General features: G+C 41.0%; 4 protein-coding genes across 5 annotated transcripts; 2 read left to right on the top strand and 2 right to left on the bottom strand.

Annotated features, from left to right (window-relative positions):
* Positions 1-62: 62 nt before the first annotated feature.
* Positions 63-1284, bottom strand: LOC108034388 (phenoloxidase-activating factor 2). Its single transcript, XM_017109270.3, has 2 exons — positions 1110-1284; positions 63-1041 (listed from the first exon to the last, which is right to left on the bottom strand). The coding sequence occupies exons 1-2, from the start codon at positions 1254-1256 to the stop codon at positions 145-147; spliced, it is 1044 nt and encodes a 347-aa protein (XP_016964759.3). The 5' UTR covers positions 1257-1284; the 3' UTR covers positions 63-144.
* A 1518-nt stretch (positions 1285-2802) lies between these two features.
* LOC108035067 (uncharacterized) lies at positions 2803-8808 on the bottom strand. The gene is made up of 4 exons (XM_050886262.1): positions 8774-8808; positions 6346-6597; positions 5420-5523; positions 2803-5140 (listed from the first exon to the last, which is right to left on the bottom strand). Exons 1-4 carry the CDS (start codon positions 8791-8793, stop codon positions 4776-4778), a joined length of 741 nt encoding a protein of 246 aa, XP_050742219.1. The 5' UTR covers positions 8794-8808; the 3' UTR covers positions 2803-4775.
* A 1272-nt stretch (positions 8809-10080) lies between these two features.
* Positions 10081-22685, top strand: LOC108035065 (glutamate decarboxylase). Of its 2 annotated transcripts, XM_017110455.2 has the most exons (9): positions 10081-10263; positions 10356-10465; positions 11092-11160; positions 13319-13555; positions 16848-17416; positions 17575-17642; positions 19597-19675; positions 20577-20921; positions 21279-22685. In XM_017110455.2, the coding sequence occupies exons 3-9, from the start codon at positions 11100-11102 to the stop codon at positions 21450-21452; spliced, it is 1533 nt and encodes a 510-aa protein (XP_016965944.1). In that variant the 5' UTR covers positions 10081-10263; positions 10356-10465; positions 11092-11099; the 3' UTR covers positions 21453-22685. The 2 variants fall into 2 exon arrangements, with proteins under 2 accessions (XP_016965944.1, XP_016965945.1); XM_017110456.2 differs by lacking the exon at positions 10356-10465.
* A 141-nt stretch (positions 22686-22826) lies between these two features.
* Positions 22827-24755, top strand: LOC108035066 (fumarylacetoacetase). Its single transcript, XM_017110457.3, has 4 exons — positions 22827-23008; positions 23353-23570; positions 23640-24241; positions 24306-24755. Exons 1-4 carry the CDS (start codon positions 22922-22924, stop codon positions 24650-24652), a joined length of 1254 nt encoding a protein of 417 aa, XP_016965946.1. The 5' UTR covers positions 22827-22921; the 3' UTR covers positions 24653-24755.
* Positions 24756-25503: the final 748 nt, after the last annotated feature.

Raw genomic sequence — 25503 nt, 5'->3', positions numbered from 1 at the left:
TTTGCCGTTCTCTATTTAACGAATGCGTTGGAAACTATGCGAAAAATAAACAAATTAACAATAGCAGGGGCATAGTTTCTTTTTATTGAAGGCGGCCATTATAAGGGTATTTAATGTAAGGCTTTTTTCTAGGAACTATGTTCATTACAACCTAAAATGTAGAGGTAAATGTCCAGCTAAAGGAACACTGCTTAAGTGGTACCCAGCCAGGTGTTGATAAATCCAGTCGATGAACATTTCCACATTTGTGTAGGTAGCCGGCAAGTTTTCCTGGCCACAGCCGATGCCCCAGTTGACGATGCCAATCTGTTCGAAACGAGCTGGGTCCTGCTCCATGCGACAGAATAGGGCGGATCCTCCGTCTCCCAGGCAGGCATCCTTGCCCCTTTCACCGCCAGCGCAAATCAGACTCACTGGGAGTTCATATCCTGCTCCCAATCTGGTTCTTCTCAACTGATCCTGGCAAACAGCTCTTGTTACCAAGGTTAAATCGACTGTCTTAAGGATATTCGAATAATTATTCGAATTGTTCTCCTCAAACGCCATTTTTCCCCATCCTGACACCAAGCAGCGTCCCTCTCGGAAGGGTCTTTCCTGGCTGGGCAAACATATGGTCCGAATGTGGGGCTTCAACTCGAAGGGAGTGCTTAGGAACAGAAGTGCTATGTTATTTTCGCCCAGCCGATAAGAGAACTCCTTGTGTCGCACAATACTGGCCACCTGTCGTTCCTCTGATGTCAATGGCTCGAAATGAGAAGCCATATCATATTCACCAGCTCTGACCACAATATCCGCCTTAAGCCTGTTCTCCAGGAGATGAGCTGCTGTCAGGACTACGCCCGGGGCAATCAGGGAACCGCCTCCAAAGAATTTACCCTTGCTAAGCAGGGCAACTACCCAGGGATACTGGCCAAGTTTTGTGTGATCATCAGCTATCGTCATGCTGGCCTCCAAGCCATTGGGATTACTCAGACCGCAAAGTTGATTTGGGTCTGGGTGCAGATAATCCATGGGTGGGAATCCATTGAATCTCACTGGGTCCTTATACGTTTATTGATAAAAAAAAAACAAGTTAATATATTAATAAAAATGCATTTTATGATACTTACGTATCCAAAATGTTGTCCAGCAACACTTGAAAAAATGTAGCCTATAATCAAAGTTCCTTTTGCCCAGTTTTGAGGCATAGCTGGCTCGATATGAGGGTTTCCAAGCACTGACATAAAGACACTGCTGCGAATTTCATATATACTCATCAGAAGCCCGCCTTATCAGCCATTTTACATATAAACAATCGAAGGAACAGTTGCTTTTACAATTATTATGTAAAATATAATCATATAATTTTTCATGGAATTGTTAATGTTTTTGAACCGAACTTATTCTTTAATGCTTTATTTGTTATCAAAGCTAGAAAGCTTTTTATTGTTTCATATTTTGACACAGAGAAGCTAGCTCTTTACATATGCGTGCTTTTACATGCGACTTCGACGTAAAATACATGCAATCTGAAAAGCCTGCAATTAATTAACAAAAAAATACAAATGTTATATTTTATAAAAAAATTATATACTTCCATTCGCTTTCAGAATGGGACCCAAAACATAACTTCTTTAATCTATAACTTTGGTTGTCGGACACCGATTTTGAAGTTTGATACCTCCATGAATTTGTGGCTGGATTAACTGATATTCTGAAATTAAAATGTCCATTTACAAGAGGGTATAATGGTTTCCAGAATGCCCTCCAAAAACTGACTTCTATAATCCATAACTTGGGTTATTGGACCTCGATTTTGAAGTGGCATACCTCTATGGCTTTGTGGTTAAATTCTCTAATATTCTGCATTCAAATTGTCCGTTTAAGAGAGGGTCGAAATTTTTGCCCATTTTCATGACTGATTTTTCTGTATGAATGTAATGGTTTCCAGAATGCCCTCCAAAACTGGACTTCTATAATCCATAACTTGGGTTATTGGACCTCGATTTCGAAGTGGCATACCTCTATGGCTTTGTGGTTAAATTCTCTAATATTCTGCATTCAAATTGTCCGACTAAGAGAGGGTCGAAATTTTCGTCCATTTTCATGTCTGATTTTTCTGTATGAATGTAATGGTTTCCAGAATGCCCTCCAAAACCTGACTTCTATAATCCATAACTTGGGTTATTGGACCTCGATATCGAAGTGGCATACCTCTATGACCTTGTGGTTGAATTCTCTAATATTCTACATTCAAATTGTCCGTTTAAGAGAGGGTCGCATTTTCATGTCTGAGTTTTTCGGTATTTCCAATGGTTTCCAGAATGGGCGCCAAAACTAGACTTCCATAATCCATAACTTGGGTTATTGGACCTTGATTTTGAAGTGGCATACCTCTATGACGTTGTTGTTGAATTCTCTAATGTTCTGCGTTCAAATTATTCGTTTAAAAGAGGGTCGATTTTCATGTCTGATTTTTCTGTATGAATGTAATGGTTTCCAGAGTGGAATGTCGCTAAACTTCTATAATCCATAATTTGGGGTTTTTGTACTCGGATTTTGACTTGTTATACCTCTAAGAGTTTCTCTTTTATGCCGCATTCAAATTGTCCGTTGAAAAGAAGGTCGACATTTTAGCCTATTTTTAAGCCTTATTTTTCCGGGGGAGCTGTTTGACGATTTTGGAGGTTGATACCTGTGTGAGTTTGTGATTGAATATCTGTACCCTCAAAGCGGGCTATAAACTGTAATTTGTTAGTAAACGTTTCCATCCGTTTGATATTTTTTATAAGCTCGAATTCCTTTTAATTCCCAATAAAACACTTATTTTTCTTTTTTTTTGTTTAGAGGGCTTTACAACATTTAACGTATATAAGATAATATTTGCCTTTATCTGATTGTGTAATTGTTTATTTTGGTTATTTGTTGTGTAATCGCCTTTATTTTTATTTTTCTGTGTTTATTTTGACTATGAACTCGGACATTACTGTTTAGGATAATGCCAGGCCATAGAATAAAACTGAAGAAACGAAACTGCGAAACGGTATAATCGGTTCGAAACGGTCTTCGACTCGGTTTTTCGTAATTGATGATGATGTGTCTGTTGGTTATAAATATATTGTGGATTATGGATATTATTCCGGCATAATCCGTCTGATCGGCTCGTTGGCCGCTGGTATTCATGGCAGAAACGCAACGCCTAACACATATACATATACATAAATGTCAAGTGCATTTCGTATATTATATTACTGAGTGATTAACTTGCTACACATCGATATACATACTGAAGCCGCATTAGGTTATCAATGAATGTGCTCTGAAAATTGCCTTAAATACTGCGATATTCTCGGTAATAACTTGGTGCAATACAATATTTTGTTAAATAATTTTGTTTTCTTTGATAAGTGCATGGTTATTATATTAGCAATAGTACTGGTATATAGACACTGAGTATGCGAACTTCTTTGCCTGCTGTTCTCCTCATAAGTTATAGTTAATTATTGTCAGTCACAGCGTCGCGTTTGTCACAACAACGTGTGCTTGTATTGACTATATCTTCGAGGTTTAAATCGAAAATGTTAATAATATTATAATTATGGTATAGAATATCTTACAGACTAAATGGCAGCTGACTGATCTTGTTGTCGCTGCCGCAACGCATGTCTTCCAGAATGCGATTTGCTGATATTGTCTTCCATTTCAATGCAATGCGAAAAAATGTCTTCCAAACACACAGATAATATGCATATAATGTGGTTTTTATATGCGATTATTTATGCGGAACAATATGACACCTAGATATTAATATAACTACGGTTTACATTTTGTTTACATATATATATACTATATATATACGGGTCTGGTAGATCCAGTATGTCCCGTGTGAGTTTCTGATTTGCAATCGCAACTCATTGTGTGGATATATATATAGATCAATTACAATTGTTTTTCGTTAGTAAGTACATGTATAGTTTTATGTTTTTATGCTTTAGGGCCGTAACCAACACTAAACTCTTGGTTGGGTTTTAGACCTAATTGCGACGCCAATAATTGATACTGTTTTAGTTATATCAACAATTTTGATTTGCCAATAACTTGTAAGCCAAAACAAAGGAAATTCTTTGGATACCAACTCGTTCCTGCCTCGTGGTAAATTGATATGCTGATTCCATCGAACCAAGGTGTTGTTATAATCGAAATAAATGTGATTGGGCATACTTTTGGGTATACCGCGATATGTTGTGTACTTTGATATTAGTTGGTTGTTGTTGATCTCTATTCTTGTGTCTCCTTAGTTCAGCTCCTTGACTAATCACCTTAAATACGGGTTGTGCGCGCCCGGGGAATTCGGATCTGCATTAGGAAAGATCCTAATCCTCCGAGGCGGCGCACTGGAAGCCCTGTGTGATTCTGCTGTTTTCGAAGCGGGTTTTTAGGCCCTGTATGCTTACGCCTTAGCTTTCCTATATTTACTTGTAATTGAAATTAGTTACAAATTAATTGATTCGCATAGGGATTTTTTGCTTCTCTTCTCCTCCTCCTCCTCATCGTGATTCTATTTTTTTTTTTTGATTTTCCTATAGACTTTCTTTTTTTTACTTTACAGTATTGAACTAAACTTTCGTAACAAGTTGTTCGATATAGAATATATCATTTGTGAAAACAACACTAGCACTAACTGAAGTCCAAAAACGAAGAACAACAAAACATTGTATAATTCTCGATCTATATATAATGGGTTTGTGATTTAGCACCTCCATCGGGAGCGATCCCCTCAGGAAGGTGGGGATCGCTCAGCTGAAGAACGGCGATAAATCACAGTTGCACAAAGACCCGCCATCGCCAGTCTTGCAGAGCACCTTGCACACTTCGTCCCAGTCCGGAGCCGCGGTGGTCGTCGTATCCGAGGCCGACCCGGCTACCACGGGAGCCACGGACGATGTCGTTTCGTCCTCCGATCTCTGGAGTGTCATCTCCTGGAAGCTGGAACCGTGTGTTGGATCGCCCTGCTCGCTACTGGCCTTCGTCTCCTCCGTCCGGAGATCCTCCTCCTCCTCCTCCATCCTCCTGCGCACCTCCTGCTGGCAGGGACTGCAACCGGGCAGGGAGCGACCTTTCTGACCACAGAAGCTCGAGCAGACCAAGTCGCCCTCGGCACCTGGAATAATATGATAATAATAATAATAATAATAATATTTATGAATGTGAATAATATTTCTTACGCTTTGAATGTTATTTTTGTTACAAGATAGGCTTTAAAATTAACCTCTTCCATAATAATTTAATTGTTTATTGTAGAATATTTTAATATGAATAATATTGTACTATAGTTTTTAAGGAACTGTCAATTTTTTAATACATCTATTTATTATTATTTTTACTATAATATTTTTATTTTAAAATTTAGGTTTTTTAAAATCCAAGATATTCTTCTTACCCCTAGGCAGTCCACACAGTTGCCGGCACTTGGCCACATCCAACTCTGGTCTCAGGATCGGGTTCTTGGCCCCATCAGGCGTTGAAGCAACGCCCAGGCCAGCTCTGGAAAATCAAATTATTATTAGATAAATTAGCTAGGTAAACCAGTTTTTTATATTTTTCTAAGCTTAACAATTAGATCACTGCATAAAGATTTAAAGGAAGTCCGATATATTGTTAATTTCATCTCCCAATTTTTAAGTTGATATTTCTGAACCAATAGACTAGGGAATTAAAGAAATGCGCTCTGAATATATTTTATTGAATCTTGATCTTCTTTAATCTTCTGATCTTAAGATACATCGCATCGATCATGGTAATAACATTCTGTTTTATTACCAGCGTGATTTTAATAAAGTTTTGTGATTGTAAAAATGTAAAAATGAATTAAAATTTTGGAATAAAGCACCAAGTTCTAGGTTGCTTTTATAAAATTATTTCTGAACAATTAACGACGATTTAAAAAAATGACCAAACAGACATTGCACTTAAAAACATAATAAGCTCCATTGATTTTTTCAAGCTATTCACTAATCGCCACATTTTATTCAGTTTCGAGTACCGATTATACTTAACATATTTGGCACTTTACAAGAACATTGCACACACGCCATGATACCAGAAAACAGATCAGGAATGTGGATTATAATTGCCTGACTGTCGCGATTACGGGAAAGCCTCGATAGAAACCACTTGACCAGCCGACGGATTTATCATGGCCACCAGCACAAACACTTTTTTGTTTAACTTTTGTTATTATCACCGTTAGTTCGTACTTTTTGGGGGAAACCTGCACTTGCCGAAAAACACTTGAGTCACTTAACGCCACTCTTGAGCTTATGGGTAACCTCAAGAGTTTTGGATGGCTGTTTATCCGAAACTTACCCGCAGAGCTCTTTACACAGCAAACTCCAATCCTGAACTGCGCTGACGGTTTGGCTGGCCTCAAGGATTTTGGCTGCTGAATGCGATGGCATCGCAGCATCCCCCAAAGTTTCGTCCTTCAGGACCGGCGATGACGTCACAGTCTGCGCAGACGCAGAAAGACCCAGGATTATGACCAATGAGAGACCGTAGTGGAGTCCACATCTCCCCATTTTCTCCCGTCCCATTTCCACACGCTTTCCCAACGCTGGGCTGAAAAGAGACGGGTGAGATTACAAGATTGGGGATGGGTTCCTGGGTGGTTCGGCATGGCTGGGGGGCGTATTATCCTTGGGGGGAGCAAAATGGAGACCTTACAATAGGAGCAATTGTGCTCGAAATGCAATTATCGCGCTCTCAAAACTAGGCAGCAAAAAGCAGCCTTCGGGGGGATTTGGACCTCCCCTAGGGCCTAATCCCTCCACCATTGTTATCCCGAGTATTTTGCTATCCGAATTTCATGCGCTTGATTTGCCAAACCGAAAAGGGTTATGTAATCGCTTGTCTCCCAGCAGCTCAGAAGTTCCTGGCATCCAGGCATCCCGGCCATGCTTTTGCAACGGATATTTTCGTCTAAAATACCTCGCAAAAATACCTGGGCTAACCAACCTGCTGCTGGAATCTTATTTTGTCATCGTAATGACAGGCTAAGCAGACGGCAGATCCAAGCCCCCAAACTCCACTTGATTTTGTCCTCGAAAAATGTTTATGGCCCACGGGTGAAGAGCATTCTCCGGTCCTCTGGTCCGCCGGTTCGCAGTTGAGAGTCGAGTGCGGAAGAGGACGCTTCGTCCTGGCCAGAACTCCCAGGCTGAATTAACTTCCCGACCAATTCCCAGCCATCCGCATCCGTGGGTGGCTCCAGGCTCCCAACATTTTCGCCTATCTGGGTTACAGGGCCTACTTGCGCTACGTGCAATCACAGCCAGGTGAGCATCCTATTTTCTGCTCGAGAGCTTGTTTCATTGCATGATTCCGTTCGCTATGTATGCCCTTTTAAGGGGTATGGTAAATTGTATGTAACTTCAAATATATTTATTTTTTGTATAGAATATTTATATTTAAAATTTTTTTTTTTTTTTCGAAATTTCAGAATATTTTTTGGATGCAGGAATTGAATTTTTAGTGATATTGGGCCTACCATAAAGTTTGGAATATTAAAACAAAAAAATTTAAGATATTTAAAAAATTTTTTTTAATGTTTTGGAATTCAAAGAAATAGCTATAATCTGCTGAAAAAAGTTACAATTATTATTATCTTTAGTAAAAGTAGGTTTTACTTAAACAACATAAGCTTATTTATTATGAAATGTATACCTAAATTATCTACTACTTGAGACGTCTACCCAATATTTCTGAGTGCTGACATAAGCGAGGAAGTCACTTTTTATATATTTAAAAAAAGTACCTCAAATGTAGCTAGGTCATATATTGCTTGATTATATTGTGGACCATATACAGCAGTGACTTATTGTGTTTAAGCCACATAATGCCTTCACTCAAAAACTAAGCGAAAACAACCATAAAAAAATTGACCTAAATTTATGGCCTTAACTCGGTAAAACAATTGAGTCAAGGCAATCTATGGCCTCATACGTTAGCGTGTGTTTGAAATGTAACTACACTTTTTCAGGGTATTTGAAGCACTGCTCTTAAAATTGTTAAAACCCTTAATCCCCTTGTTGTTCATGTCTGCTGCTGTATCCGTTTCCCTGTACAACTTACTGTGCTTTTCGCAAAGTTTGACTCAATTAAATCCAATTGTTCGGTGCACCTGCCCCACTCGAAATGCTTAAACTCTTGGCTCCACTGGATTTATATAAAAGCTGTCCGATCCAAATGGTAGCAGTTGGTGAACTGAGCCCCCGGCCAAAGCGAAATCCGTTGCGAAAATCCCGCTGGCTAATAATAAATGCTTTTGATGGCCCTATCTGCCGGTGTCATAGATTCAAGTGCGAATCAGTGGATATGCTATCGCAGATGGAACATCGCCCAGGTTCCCCTGGCCCCCTTTTCGGTCTGGGCTTGATAGCCGTATATCTGCGATAAGTTCAGACAGAGTGCCTAATTATTATTGGTAGCACATGCTGTTCAAGGGGCTGGAGATAAGCCACGACTCTGTTTTGCCATGTTTTAGACTGGCTAAATACCAGAAGGTGTGTGCTATCGGAAATATTTGTCTGACACCTGTGATGGATGGGCTGTGGTAAAAGGGTTAAGAGGGAGTCTCAAATCAGTGCGCAAAATTATGTTAAAAGAGTGCCATTTTGTTCACGTGATTTTAGATACAATTTAAGTTATAGTTTGGTCTAATAATGAGGTTTTATAGTTTAATATCAATTATCTTGTCTTATTTGTTTATTTAATAATTTTGCATTATTTTACTTACAAGTTTTTATTGTTTAACATCAATGATTAAGTTAAACTTGAACCTTTATCATATAACTAAACATTTATTTGGGTTTCCCCATTTAAGTAGCTTACTTTTGTGTAAAACAAAACAGTCTATTTGTCTCTTAGCACTAATTTATAAAGCTCGGAGTGACTACAACTGTTATAGCCACATTAAAACAGAGGCCTCTTCCCAAATTTTGCCAATGGAAAATGTTCAAGCTGTCTTGTTAAACAAGCGCCTACTTCATTTTAATAGTATTGAGGAAATGGCATTCGGCAAAAGATTGATCACAAGGACTTGCAAGGGAGTTATTGCCCCTGTAATGGCCTTCTTAAGTTGCAATCAGTTACATCGAAAGACACTTTTCAAGTGCCAAAGCCTTCGGAACGAATATGCTGACGCAGTGGATCCTGGCCAAGGAGCAAGGAGCAAGGACCAAGACCATGCCAAGTGTGGTAACATCCTCCGCCAGCTGCTCCATGTCAGATAAGAGTGGGAGAAACTCTTTTGAGGGAAGTGTTTTTATGTTCTCGTTGTTTAAGCTTCTCCGGTTTGATGGACGTCACTTGTGCCCCCTCTGCTCCTTGGGTCCTCTTAACCATGTTACATAGCCTGCCTATATGTGCGGAGGCCCTTAAAAGTGTGCTATGAAAAACGCTCTATTGGAAATGATGCAATTTCACTTGTAGATACATATCTTTTTGGCATAGGAGCGGCAGGAGGAGCGGGGTGCACCTAGCTTTGACCCAAATTTCATTTTGTTCTATATACTAGTGTTCTATGTTTTAGGTCCTACATATGTACAGATATACACATCGGGGAAGTGGAAGTAATTATAGAGGTTTTTTCACTGTCACAGGAACTCTCATAAAAAGTTGTGGGTCATTGTAAATGTCAGAAACAGTGGCGAAATTAGTTTGTTAATTAGCTTTTCATTTGGTCGCCCCCTCACAATCTTTGTTTCCTCCTAGACTGGGGTCCTTCTTTTTTATATATTCCTCTTCTTTTTTTTTGTAGTATTTACCAGGCGTGCGCGTATATATTGTATGTATCTGTTGGATACTTTGGGGCGCGCATGGTTGAAGCTCCGCCCACGCAAAATGGCCTTAACAAAGATGGTTGCCGAAAAATCAATGACGTCACCCAGAGAATTTCCCGCATTTTCCTCTTCCTCTGAAGGTTATGCAAGAGATTGAGGAGTAGCTTCGTGTGTGTGTGGGCAGCCATTTTGTGGGTCTGGAAAAGCTTCGTAGGCAGCCCAGTCGGATGCTGCTGCTCATAGCTCCGCAGATCGTCAGCGAGTGTAGGCTGCTCAGTTCCCTAAGTTCTCCAACAAGTGAAAGTTCCCAGAGATATATAAAATATATATATATATATATATTAACAGAAAATCTTCGAAATCCGTTAAGTCCGCTTAATCAGTGAGTTGCAGCTCCGTCCCGCGAGTGGTTTTTCTGTGTGTTTTTATTGCAAAAAGGAACTCTGTAAGTTGTCGCCAATTTAGACCACTCGTAGCACTCGCAGCTCCATCTTAGAGATACATTTCGATACATTTCGTCCTCGCACATTCCTCTAGATCTCTCTACTTTTTGTTTGCAAAAGCCTCGTCGGTGATTCGTCGCCCCCAACACACAGTCAAAGTGAATTATCTAAAGCAGTATATCGACGATATCCGCAGGATTATCGGTAAGACTCCCAGATAATACCTAGTCTGACACTCGTTGTTGCATAAGTTTCGTACTGTCCAAGGTTTTCTTTCTTCGCCATTACCAGCAGCTGTCTGTATCCCCATGTAAATTACATGCAGATATATGCGGATATATATATACTATATAAAACAGTCGCAGGAAATTGGCTTTACACTCACTGCGCAATAGCAGATGGCGCCAAAAGGCAAAAGGAGGGGTCCTGAAAGCAGTGTATATACTATGTACCAGATATTTGCCTCCCACTTGGAGCTTGCCCTTCAGTTGTCCTTGTCTCGAAGACCCCCCAACTACCCAACCACCCATCCACCCACCTCCCAACATCCCACTCCATTCTCCACTCCGTTTATTTACACGCCCATTGCATTTTCACACCCTTTGTTTGTTTGTCTTGGTTATGCAATTTGTGTGTGTGGGCTGGTCTACAAAGGGGGTTTTCGAAAGGCAAGGTCTTATGCAACACCTGCCCGGGGGCCTTCAGATCTCGGTCGATTGCATAACATTGACTCACTTCATTTGGCCGAGCTCAATTTCTCTTACTCAGCTGAGTCTGCTCCTTTGTTTTTCGCTCACTAATTAATGGCTTTTCCTTTTTTATCCTTGCAGAGGAGAAAATGTCACTCAATCCGAACGGGTACAAGCTGTCCGAGAGGACGGGCAAACTGACGGCATATGGTGAGTATTTATTTTAATATATTTTAGTAAGTCAAAAAACGGCATGGGGAAGAAATCACATTTTTAGTGTTTCACTTAATAAAATCTATGTTTTGTTCATTGAAAAAAAAAAACAATTTTCTTGTGTTTTTAAATAAATAAAAATAATGTATACATATTTATATATATTCATCGTTAAATTTCAACCGAATTTTCAATATCACATCAGAAATATTTTTTTTCATATTTATCACATTTTATTTATTTATTCCTTTTTTAATGTTAAAAAAATAACAATAAATTTAAATAAATAATTTAAAAACAAGGCTTCCTTTCTTATTTAAAAAAAATATCTTTTTAAAATAGTAAACGCTATGATATTTTACGAATTTTCAATTGTGTTTTTAAATGCAATAAAATTGTTGACTTTTTCTGTTTTTTAGAATGAAAAGAGTACTTTTTTAACATAAATACATTTTTAGGATGCTATTATAATTTTAAAATATGGCTTACAAGATAATGTTGAAGATACACGATTTAAGACTTTTAAGATAAAATGTCTTTTAGTTTTACCCGTAAAGCTGGAGCTTATAGTTTCCTGTCATAGTCATAAATTGCACAGAAACAAGGCATTCATTTGAGCAGATAGCAGAGATTTATTTTCTAAAATTGCTACTACAGCCTGTCAGATTCCTGCACATGGACATGTATTTTATGAACATGTTTCCGAAGGGGCATTACTTTGCTGTGGTAATAATCCTGGCAAACATTGGTCCTCCGCATAACTGCACTCGAATTGCTTTTGGCTGTGCAAATAACAAACGAGTGTTAAACTGACACGGCCAGGGACACGAACAGCAAATGGGCAAGCTGCGAAAGGCTGCCTCTGTTTAAGGACATGGCCAGGCGGCGGCCTGTCCAGGACACTCGTGTCCTTGATAAATGGCTCTGCACTGGAAGCTTCTGTTTCGTGTACGAGTGTGCGTTACTTTTTGTTGGCTCCATTGAAGCGTGAAACTGGCGACTGTTGCCCTGTAACAGATTTTCCTCGACAAACACGAGACAAACAGACAGAAAGTCAAACAAATCCACCACCATTCGGTGTTCCATTCCAAGGACCAGGACGAAGGTGGCAGGACGCTCCCCGAGGCGCCAGACGCGTGCCTCAAATTGAAAGGCCAACAAACATAAACCGTTTAGTCACAGGATATTGCTCACGCTCGCTTACAGGACCCTCGTGTGTGACGCCTGTTCCTAATGCCTCGGCAGGATTCGGGATTCGGGACTCGAGAGTCAGGACTCTGCCTGTGACACTGAGCACCCAAATGCAAGCAGTCGAGCGCATTAAATTTTATTTAACTTCTTGGCCGTAAACTCGAGGAATTTTTGAAATTGCTACAATTTGTGCCACCACCCCAAAGGTCCTTCTCCCCCCGCAAATGGTAATCACGCGCAACGTTAAGTTCCCAATTGATTTCCAGCTGGCTTCTAAGGGAGCTGCTCCCATTTGCTCGGCGGCTTAGTGGCCACTGTCGATGCTTAAACAAAAGCCCCAGTAATTAATTGCAGCCACCGCAAAGGGACGACGGCAAGGACGACCAAGGATACGCTCAAGCCACAGGGGTGCACTGCCGAAATTATGCTAGCTTACAAAAACTTTGCTTGATATACAGCCTTTTAATCCTAAGTTTCAGGGAACTCTTTGTGAAAAATATAACACCGAAAGTAAATTAGGGTACAAAAAAACCAAATAATTAGAATAATACAAAGCAATATTGTAAAATCATTTGGAGAATAGTGCTTTTCTGAAATAATTACATATAAAATATAAAAAATATATATAATATATGGGAGTTGTCAAAAGAAATCGAGGGGAAAATACTAATAAATGAAATAAGGTATTCGAAAGCAGGTAGATTTGCTCATCCAAATCCCAAGCAATAATTGAAATCTCGGCCAGTCCCTGACCAGATTACCTTACCTCAAAAAAAAAAAACACTCCTCGCTTTTTACGACACTGCCTCCCCACAAATCATTGCAATAATAATAGCCATATATCACGATAAGAGGGGAAAAACCATTTTTCCTGTCAGCAGCGGGGCACGCTTTTCATATTTACCGATAAGAAATTCTCATTTGGTTTTTTCCGCACCCTCTTGTTTTTGTTTTTCCCCACCAGATCTCATGCCCACCACAGTTACCGCTGGACCGGAGACCCGGGAGTTCCTGCTGAAGGTAATCGATGTGCTTTTGGACTTTGTGAAGGCCACCAACGACCGGAATGAGAAGGTCCTGGACTTCCACCATCCCGAGGACATGAAGCGCCTCCTGGATCTGGATGTTCCCGATCGCGCCTTGCCATTGCAGCAACTCATCGAGGACTGCGCCACCACGCTGAAGTACCAAGTCAAGACGGGTGAGTTGACAATCAAGAACAAAAAACTCTTAAAATATACAAATTGTTAAGGATTAAATATAAAACTGAAATATCTAACAGGTTTACAAATACACCATCCGTTTGTATAACTTTATAAATAAAAAGCATAGAATTGTAAAGTTAGAACTCCGTATCTTTTAAGAAATTTCAAAACCTAAAATACTTAAACGTTGTTTTTTATCAGAGTTTAAATCAAATCCCTGCCTTTCCAAGCTGTTTTGAGTAATCAAAGGTATGACTTGAGTTCTTATCATCACCTTCTGAAGTTTGCTCAGTTGGGGATTAATCAAATTTGTCCCTGCTTAGCATATGCTTTTTGTCAGTGGTATATTTTTTTTAACTTTTAAGGGCAAGGGCAGGACGCGTGCCCCTGGACCTTGCGGTCGTATTAGAGCACAAAGTGTGCAGCCTCCGAGATAAGCACATTAGCATATTGATGGCACTCGCGCAGATACTCGCCCGGGGAGATCCCAGGCAGCAGACAGCAGACAATGCCATTTTATGGCCCATTGAGCTGCGGCCCCGGCTTGTTTACACCTTTCAAAAACACTCGCCTCGGGGTCTGTAATCCCCCCGTGATTCAGGCCCAGCCTGCCATCAATCATAAATCAGGCAAAGGGTTCTTTGTGTGCGCGGCTTTAGCAGCCAAAAGTCATTCGCACGTTTCACTTTTAACTTTTTTATACCCACTATTCGATGACGAAGGGGAATATTGGAGAGGATTACAAACAATAAGGTACCTTACTATATGAAGTTTCTTTTTATTGATACTACTACTCACAATAATAAGTCTAAGATATAAATTTCTAAAAAATTATGTTAAGATGAAATAAAAAAATGAATAATTAAACACAAAATATTCATACAATATTATATGTCTTGTATTGTAATTATATGCAAAGGCTTTTGTTGAACTGCTAAAATATTTCTCAAAATTGCGTAGGTATCCTTCAGTCCATAGCTTATATCATAGTTTCCTCCAGCTTGTTTTGAATGTCCTTGCTGATTTGATTTCATTGAAAATTAATGCGAGAGGCAGTCACTCCTGTCCCCAGTCGTTCGTCGCTGCCTTTGTCCTTCGATGTTTGCGCTGTCCCCGCACGTGACCGCAATTGTGTTTGGAGTATCGATAATAAGCGTATTTACTATAGCCACCCCCAGCACCCACTCCACCCCAGGGAAGCCCCGAGGCCATCCTCCACCCCCGGAAACTGCGGCCTTGTCTCGGAAGCAGGCGTTGCTTCCTTGATTTGCTTTGCAGGAAATAGGACTGCTGCCGTTCTATCCTTCTGCTCCCATTTGGCTTGCCAAAATTGAATTAAAACTCTACGCAATCAGGACGGCAACTGAATAAACCCAGATTGCATGGGAAACTTTTGGGAAAGAAACATAACGTAATTAGGATGCATAGTCATAGTCTCATGATGTATGATGGCAAGTTCAAGTTTTGGCTCAAGTTTAAATTAGTTTTTTGCTCATTAAAAGGCGTTTAGGAAATGAGCTTTTGTTAAAAGAAAGTTATTCGTTAAAAAGTTTCTAATAAAAGATAATGTTACTTGAGAATTTCCATCAAGTGTTATAATAGTTGGGATTTACTCCTTAAAAATTGAAACTTAGTTTGAAGAAAGGCTTTCAAAACAATGAAAGTATCAAGACGAGAAAGACATTATTATAATATTTCAGTCAAATTAAAAGAAACACACATTTTCCCTGCAGAAGCAATGGCTGCAGGGCAGTCCCTTCTTATCCGTACTTGCCTTCCCAGCAGACCCGATAAGAGTCCCATTTATGATCCGTAATCTCACATAATGCGCGCCCTGTCAGACGGGCAACCTGATACGACGGATACGACGCTTCCTTCTGCGAGGACTCCATAAAAACGAGGGGAGCTTTAATCAAAATCCGTTGTTATTTTCTGACTCGCTGCATTCCTGATCCTTTGATGCGAATGAATGGCTGCCGGGGCGAGGGTGAATCCGCTCGATTCGAGTCGTCCTTCCAACGAAAATATCCCGGCCACATGCGCAAATTGAAATGTTTGGATGCCGACGCTCTGTCAGTTCACACCGAAAGAAACACTGACTGAATGAGTTCGGATTAGCTTAGGATTAATACATTCAGAAAGGAGCTAATTAGTAATAAGCCTTGTTTTAGGGCTAGGACTATAATATATAGAGGGTTACTTGACACCATAAAAGCAGCCATAAAACTCCTAATTTCTCCCAGTGCACATATTTTACTTCTGTGGGTGGATTTAGCCTTGTGGGCAATGGGATTTTAATCACACGACTTATGGCACTCAAGATGTGAACTGACAGACGCCGAAGGGTTCAAACAGGAACACTGAGGAGATGGGTGGTAAATCGGGGAGTTGGACAGCTTCCTGATGGTGACTGAAAGCATTTTGTGATTCTTCGTGGGAGTTTCCCCCGTACTCTCCACATATAGCACCCCAAAATCGAAGTTCGGCCAGTCGCAATTAGCTACAATAAATGAGCAATTTATGGAGCTCAGCAGGAGCAAGGGCTTAAGGATTACAGGGCCAAGACTTGTTGAGCAGGGGATACCGATTCGGAGCAGACTATCCCCCATCGATTGGCCAGGACCTTGTTCCGTCTGCCCTTGAACACATGCACTTCCGGCGGTCTTCATCGTCCGTTTTCCCTCCATTCCTACACAGATATTTTTTTCCTTTCGAGGCCAGTCAGCCGTGTTTTGGCTCGGCCTTTTGTTTCACTCTGCCACTGCCCTCGAATATATATATTTTTAATAAAACACAAAAAGCGAGGTTGAAGGCTGAAGGAAGCACAGCTGCCAGGCACATCTGCTGTCAGCTTAGAATCACTCGGTTCTCCGGAGAAGCGAGAAAAGTCCCACAGACTTCGGGAGACAGCCAGACAGCCGTGGCTAAATGGAAGGCATTTTCAGCTACATTAGGCAAGCACATAGAAAATGTCAAAAGTATTACATCCGGAGATATTAATTAAAGGGTGGGACTTAGCTTTAGAAGAAGGAGCTGAAAACATCAAGAAAAATATTATTATTATTTGGTTATTACCTGTTTAAGATAGGAATTATATGGTAATGGGTATATGCATCTAAGAGGATACTTAGTTATTAAAAGGACATGTTTCACAAAAGAATTCGAAGTCTAAATGTTAAATTTCGGTCTTCAAAAACAGTTTTCAGCATGTTTAATATATAAAATAATGATTTTCCCATCGTAAAGAGATCCAAAACTTAATTCCAATATATCCCTTGCAACTTCCAGGACATCCCCACTTCTTCAACCAGCTGTCCAACGGTCTGGACCTGATCTCGATGGCCGGCGAGTGGTTGACTGCCACGGCCAACACCAACATGTTCACCTATGAGATTGCCCCGGTTTTCATCCTGATGGAGAACGTGGTGCTGACCAAGATGCGTGAGATTATCGGTTGGTCGGGTGGCGACTCTATTCTGGCCCCCGGAGGCTCCATCTCCAATCTGTACGCCTTCTTGGCGGCCCGTCACAAGATGTTCCCCAACTACAAGGAGCACGGCTCGGTGGGATTGCCCGGAACGCTGGTGATGTTCACCTCGGACCAGTGCCATTATTCGATCAAATCTTGTGCCGCCGTTTGTGGCCTGGGAACCGATCACTGCATTGTGGTGCCCTCGGATGAGCACGGCAAGATGATCACCTCCGAGTTGGAGCGCCTGATCCTGGAGCGCAAGGCCAAGGGCGACATCCCGTTCTTCGTGAACGCCACTGCCGGCACCACTGTTCTTGGGGCCTTCGATGATATCAATACGATTGCAGATATCTGCCAGAAGTACAACTGCTGGATGCACATCGATGTAAGTTGCCTTGGGAAAATATCAAAAAGATACGAAAAAACTTTTCTCAAAAAAGGAAATTAGAGCTAACTTGTGAGTTGGGATTATTAATAAACTAGGGGGATTCTAATTCAAAAGATATCATTACTATATGTTCCTTTTAATTAAACTATTTACAGGCCGCTTGGGGCGGTGGATTGTTGATGTCTCGCAAGCATCGTCATCCCAGATTTACTGGAGTTGAGCGGTGGGTATTTATATATATAAATGATCTATAATATCAAGTACTTAAGATTAAATATTCTTAAACTAATTCTGAAGACAAAAATAATATTTCACAAAAAGACAGCTGTGTTTCTTTAAGATATCAATGCTTTCAAGTGCCCTTGAGCATTTGAGTTCTTTAAGAAGTACTTTAAAAACCCCTTGGAAGGCCTTATCTTTTGTCCCAAGCAATCGTTGTGCCCATTCATCATCGTTCTTGACATGAACTTTGTGCCTTGGGCGCCCTCATCTTCGGGCCAGTCAAAACACAAATTGAAATCTCTTGCCGGGTTGGGTAAATTTAAATCTAAATGCTCCCAAATGGCCCGCATCGCTCAGATTCCCGCCCTCCGCTTTGAACATGTGGGAAAAATCTCAATTTGTCATTTAGTGGCCTCCATCAGGTGTTCAGAGCTTACAGGGATTACAAGGCACAAGCCGAGTGCATTTTATCCCGAACAAACAAATGAACAAAGTGGATATTCCGTTTGCCCTTCTCCCAAGCAATCCATCTAGCCAAGGGGGGTGTTTTATACATCCATGGGCATTACTTACACAACAATTACGCCAAACAATGAGTGCGAGAGGGCAAGTCGGGGATTCATCATCCCCAGGGCGAGGAATTTTTAATTTTAAAGTCGCAACCTGAAATGCACTTTACTCCCCACCTCCAGTTCTATTCCATTTACATCGGCAATCCATAGAACATCTTTAATTCCACCCAGTCTTCAGGAAGCTTAGGCAAATGCGGCAAGTGCAGCTGTCGCAGTATCGACAGCTTGTGGTCAAGCATCCGACTCCATAAACACTTTCAAATTGATTGCCCCTTGGGGGAGGCGGTTAACTCCCATTTCCCGCCATCCATCCATCACCCAGGCGCACTGGCGAACGCCTTCAATTAGTTTGAATGGATCCTAAGTCGCAAATTGTTGTGGCATGCAAATCGAGGTCCTTAATTGAAAGGCTCTCAGCGCGAATTAATCATTAAAATGCCCATACAGCTGACATTTTGCGGCCTTCGACGGCTTACGCAACTCTGATTAATGGTCCTCCGATGGTGGCTCTTAAATCCGCTGAGTTTCATTTTGGAAGTAGGCTTAAAACAATCGAACGGGAATCTCATCTCAAAAGTTTAGCCTCACTTGCCGACGCTCAATCAAAAAGGTATTGGGTGGGAAAAGTGTTGGGACTATAAGATACTTCTCTTTAAGGCCATTACTAGTTCGTTGCACAATTTTAAGAGTTTTTAATATTTGAAAATCGAATACTATTTTTTATTGTAGTCCGCAAGAACTTGCTTCCTTATATAAATTTTACCATTTTCGCTAAGGAACTTCTTATATTAAAAATAAAATGTTAATATACTTTTTTTTATTAATTATATATGCCATTAAACGCAGTAGTATCTAAGAAATATAAAAAATTATTAAGTCAAATGTTTAATATAAGTTCTATAAGGATTACTTATAAACTGAGAAAACAATATACCTTTCCACAAACAAGAAGGGGTAAAAAGTGAAGCATACTTCACGGCACTCCATAAGGATCATGTTTATAGACACCCACTCACTCACGCACACTTCCTAGCCCCATGCTACGCACACACACACAAGCAAAGACGGCGCCCACATAACTGTAAATAGCTCCCACAGGGATGTTTAGCTGTCAATGTCAACCCTCCAGCGCCCACGGGGGTTGTGCTCGGCGCTCTTTTGAATTCAATTAAAGTGCTGCGGCCTGAAATTGCCACAATTTATGGCACTTGCCAGGACCTTCCGCCCCCTACCACTGTCCTTTTTTTGCCTACATCTTGTCGAACAGCAGGGGTTGGATTTTCAGAGGACCGGGGGTTGTGTACCGCACTGCGGCAGCTTAGTGTTAATTGTTTGTAATTCGTAATTGAATGTCCATTTAACGCTGTGATTTGACTCTTGCAGCGCCGATTCGGTCACCTGGAATCCCCACAAGCTCATGGGAGCCCTGCTCCAGTGCTCCACGATCCACTTCAAGGAGGATGTGAGTATACCATTTAAAAGATCATAAAATACAAGGTTAAACCATTAATAGGAAAGAATGGTTAAATATATTTAAGAAATAAATAATTCTGATAATTTGCTTATATAAAAAAGTGAAATCCCAGCTCTATATGCATAATATAGTTTCTTTGATGAAATACATTTTTTTTTATTCAAAATATAACTAAATGTGTTAAACACACCCCCCCACTCTGTTGCAACTGTCAGCAGTCTTGTGTTCTAAAAGTATGCAACATAAAATGAAATCTGAATGCGAAGTTCTGTATCCCCTACAGCTGTGACCTCACATATTTCGTATTTTATTGCTGAAACTGAGCGAAATTACCCTTTGGAAAGTAATAAACGGATAATTGTTCTTTGAGTTACAAATTAAAATTAAAGGCCCGTCAGTCAGAGAAGTTGGTCCTGCACCATTTCCATTTGCCCACTCCCATCAAGCGATACAAATTCGAGGCATCCCCCTAGCTCAACCCCATGCTTTAAATTCCTTCTCCACTGCCCCGCTCCACCGGCTTGCCCGACATTCTTCTGGATGCACATCGAACAATGTTTGTGTAAAGAATTCCAATTGTACTCCGAACAATTCCTTGTTGTTCGTCCTGCCAAACCAGGAGCCAAATGGCCAAGGGTAGTAGACCCGCAGCACAATGCGTAATGAAATCTTTGACGAACCCACCATGGACCAAATGCGTCGAGTCACCCTGACTTTTTTACATCCCATGCAATATGTTACCATCGGTCACAGTTGCGTCTTTTGGCAGGCGGAATTTTAATTAAAATTTCAACTTGACTTATGGACAGACAGAGCCACGTAGAGCCACGATTGCAGAGTGAGCGATTTAATGCCAAATCGATATATCTTTGTTGTATCTTATGCGCAGGGCCTCCTCATCAGCTGCAACCAGATGTCGGCCGAGTATCTGTTCATGACCGACAAGCAGTACGACATCAGCTACGATACCGGCGACAAGGTGATCCAGTGCGGCCGGCACAACGACATCTTCAAGTTGTGGCTCCAGTGGCGGGCCAAGGGCACCGAGGGCTTCGAGCAGCAGCAGGATCGCCTCATGGAACTGGTCCAGTACCAGCTGAAGCGAATCCGGGAGCAGTCCGACCGCTTCCACCTGATCCTCGAGCCGGAGTGCGTGAATGTATCGTTTTGGTATGTGCCCAAGCGGCTGAGAGGAGTGCCTCACGATGCCAAAAAGGAGGTGGAGCTGGGAAAGGTAAGTCAATGCGTTTTAAACTTGTTCAGGTATGTAAAGCTGAATAGAAATATTTTATTTTAACCTAAGGTTAGAGATTTAACTGCGTGTTAAATAAGAACACTTCTAGTATGCTATTTACGTTGCTTTTTTATTTTCTTATCTATGAAGTTACCTGAAAATTAAACCAATAATAGATTTCAAATTTGGTTTTATTAACAATTACACTTTTAGTATATTTTTTCCTTTTCCGTTATCGATCGATTGCAAATTTTGAAATACAAACAGATTATTTTAATGGTTACATTTTCATTTTTCAAACACAGCTATAATTAAATTTTAATACTTTAATACTTTAATACTTTATACAACCCCCAGATTTGCCCCATCATCAAGGGGCGCATGATGCAGAAGGGAACGCTGATGGTGGGCTACCAGCCCGACGATCGGCGACCCAACTTCTTCCGCTCGATCATCTCATCGGCCGCGGTCAACGAGGCGGATGTGGACTTCATGCTGGACGAGATCCATCGCCTGGGCGACGACTTGTAAGGGGCTTCAGCATGGTTCGGTTCGGTTCCGCTTAGATTGGTAATGGTAGATCGCACAACCAAGAAGTATCATTAAGGTAAAAGCATATCAGGAGACCGCTACGAAAAACGCAGAAGTTGAGGAGCGGGGAATTCGAATACCAGCTAATCATCAGAGTTCAATGTTGAATGTACATTTGTTTGTATCTATAACGTGTTGCTAGATGTTCCTTTACGATTTCTCATCCCGTTATCCGTTAACCGTTATTCGTTAACCGTCGTTATCCGTTCGTCCCGGAGTTGACAAAAAATAAGAACTATGTATGTATTTCCGTTCGTTGGCAACTATATCTAAATCGAAGGGCAGGGAGGAGAGCCTTTAAGTAATATTTGAAGATCTATATGTATACCGCAAATAGCGATAGAATTCAGAGCATAGAAGCCACCGCTCCACACACGCACCACCAAGAAACACGGAACAGTCCCAGCCCCCAGAACGCAATACTATGAAATATACATATACGATTAGAAACTGTTGGAACGCTATCTTAACATATCAGGAGAAGATGGAGAAGAGTTAGGGAGTTTAGTTCAATTCGTTGGTTCTGCCTTGTTTGCGAGTACTAAATGTTTTCATATAGCTATGGCCATGCGTACCTTTATAAGAACGAGATCGAAAGAGACCTGTGCTTGTTAATTGTATAGACAAAACCAAAGAGAGGGCATCTGTCCAGCAGAACAGATCCCATTTAGTCCATGTATCGAACTGTGCTATATATAGAGACGTGAATACGTATAATCGAATTAGTTGGAGTTTAGTTTGCAGCAAACGGCTGACAACTATATATTACCCGGAGTCAATTAAACTCAATTACGAATGTTGGAAGATTCTGTTTTCAGTTGTGTTTAAATCAGTTTTTAGCCCGAAGAGGTTGGAATGGAAAGTCCTCAATCAGAAGAACACAATCAGACATACTACATTCTACCTGTGCACAAGACTCGTTTGTCAATTCAGCAAAAACATAAAATCAATGGTATGAAAATAAATTAAACAATTATAGTCCTTTAAAGCGTGTTATCTAAGTTTATCCAGCATCGCGCTCATTTTATGTATGTATAAATTAATGTATATGCATTTGCAGAGATCCAAATCAAAACCAGAACAAGAGTTATTCCAACATCTATATAAATGCAAAAGAATATATTATATATATAAATATATGGGTAAATAAAAATAAAAGTAACCAAAGCGCAACTACTGAGTCTCTTAATAATGGTATAGGTGCTCTTCTGCTTTGGGGGCTTGGCTTTGCTAAGAGAAGAGAGCGATCTTGGGGCTTGGAGGCACTATATAAGGCGGATCGGGGACTGAAAGCCCCCCCAGTTGTTATCTAGCTCACTCTGGCTCCGCGCACGTTTTTCTCTGTCCTCTGTTTGAGTTTATTGATTCGCACCCACCTGCCCAAGTTTTCCGCCTTGAGTGCTTTTAAAATGTCCCAGAGTTTTGTGCCAGTGCCAGAGGGCAGCGATTTTCCACTGGAGAATTTGCCCTATGCTGTCTTCTCAACGGAAAACAATGTGAGTGATGTACCATACTGAAATGTAAAGTTCAATTCCATGAGATTTTACAACAATGGTTATGATTGTGTGTGTTAAAGTATCTAAAATATTTGTACGTTTTTACTGACTTTTATCATTTTCCATGTGACCTGAGTTGGTTCCACATGTTCTAGAAATCCACTCTAGAACAGAAACCGCTTTGGGGCATAGCATTTGCATACATCATCCAACACAAACTAGTTTGTTTACGAAAACAATATGCTAATCCAATCTCTAACAACCCAGCAACTAGCCATGATAAGACCCCCTGTCATACCGTATGTGTATATCGTAAATGGTATTTTTCTTCTAAACCTTTTTAGAAGGTTCATCGTATTTGCGTGGCCATTGGAGAGCACGTCCTGGATCTGAAAGCTGTCTCGCAGTTGTATCCTTTGTCAGTCCAGAAAAGCCTGCAGGCTGAAACACTGAATGAGCTTATGGGCTTGGAGTTTGAAGCTTGGGATGTGGTGAGGAACCAGACTCAGCAGCTTTTGGCCAAGGGTTCCGCACTGGATCAGAATGTGGACTTGAAGGCGGTGTGAGTATGATTTTATGGTTCACTGATTCGAATTTTGACAGCCTTATTGTATACCTGCTTTTATTTCAGTTCCATCGTTCCCCAGTCTGAAATCAAACTGCACCTGCCTGCCCAGATTGGCGATTACACGGACTTCTACTCATCCATCCATCATGCCACCAATGTGGGCATTATGTTCCGTGGACCGGATAATGCCCTGATGCCCAACTGGCGCCACCTGCCGGTGGGCTATCATGGTCGCGCAAGTTCCGTGGTGGTTTCCGGCACCCCCATCCGCCGTCCATTGGGACAAACCTTTCCCGATGGAGCAGAGAAACCAGTTTTTGGAGCTTGTAAACTCTTGGACTTCGAGCTGGAGATGGCCTTCTTCATCGGTGGTAAGGGCAACCAGCTGGGAGAACCAATCCGCGTGGATGAGGCCTGGAAGAATGTGTTTGGCTTCACGCTGATGAACGACTGGAGTGCCAGGGACATCCAGAAGTGGGAATATGTGCCATTGGGTCCTTTCACAGCAAAGAATCTGGGCACCACCATCTCGCCGTGGGTAGTGCCCACAGCTGCCCTGCGACCCTTCCTGCTGGACAACTTCCCTCAGGAACCAGAAGTGTTGCCCTACTTGCGCCAGAGCATCCCCTTCAATTTTGATATCAATCTTGAGGTCTCCTTGAAACGTATGCTCAGATGTTTTTGAGATTCTCTTAACAACATTTTAATATCAGAATATCTCGCTTTCAGCTTCTGACCAGAATGAATCGCTCATCTCGAAATCGAACTTTAAGCACCTGTACTGGACACCATTGCAGCAAATCGCTCATCACACAGTCACCGGTTGCAACCTGCGTCCGGGTGACCTGATGGCCTCCGGAACGATCTCCGGCGAGACTCCGGATTCGTATGGATCTCTTTTGGAGCTCTGCTGGAAGGGTACCAAAGCGGTGGAGCTGCCGGGCGGCAAGACCAGGAAGTTCCTGCAGGACTTTGACGAGGTCATCATCCGGGGACACTGCGAGAAAAACGGTCTGCGTATTGGCTTTGGGGAGTGCGTGGGTCAGGTGTTGCCTGCTCACCCAATCCCGCAGTAGGGTTAACTTTGCATTCTTACGAACTTCATAAATAAAAAGAGGATACCCGTAACTCAGCTAATGAACTTCAAAATAAATATAATTAAACATTTTGTCCACTTTACTTTTATTATTTACATTTTTTCTACTGATTGGGACGCCATTAACAATTTTCTGCTAGTCAAGGGCCTAAAAACACCTCCTCTTATATAAAGGCCAGAGTTGCAAGTTTATTTAACATTTTAATCTTTGAAAATGTAAGCACTAATGCTTTCGTCGGTTTGTTCGATTCCCATAATAACCATATTGAATCCCCCATGTACCATTTTTTTCGGACTCGAAATTGTTTCATATCGCTAGTTTTTAAATCAGAGAAAGGCGAGTCAAAGCATAGGTCTAAATCGGTGAAATATGAAACAAACAACTCAGTCGAGTTTCGATCTTCGTTAAGAAGAAATGTATTTAAAATGAAGTGGCAATTTTACGGTATTGCGTAAATTATTCTGAAGATTGTTAATACGTCTCATATTACGACTTATACCCGAGAGAAAAGGACTTGGATACAGCTTAAGATAAATAATATAATATATAATTTGCAATAATTTCCCGGCCTAACCTCTGTTTTTGTGTCTTCAGCTTGCATAATTTCAATGATCTTCAAGATCCTCACCATCGCCGCTTATACTTACGTAAGGAAACTCCGAAATACACTGGGCAAGTGCAATATAAGCTGCTTATTTAGCATGGTCATTTGGACTATTTGAGTTTCTTGGAGCTAAACTGGTTCACATGTATGTTAAAGGTTTAAAATCTGCGATCATTTTATATATTTATATTATTTACAGATTTTTCCCTGCTATTCTTTAGGTACT

Source organism: Drosophila biarmipes, chromosome 3L (genome assembly GCF_025231255.1).
Source record: "Drosophila biarmipes strain raj3 chromosome 3L, RU_DBia_V1.1, whole genome shotgun sequence".
NCBI lineage: Eukaryota > Metazoa > Arthropoda > Insecta > Diptera > Drosophilidae > Drosophila > Drosophila biarmipes.
Note: the sequence above shows the minus strand (reverse complement) of the source record. Positions and strands in the feature narration are given on the sequence as shown.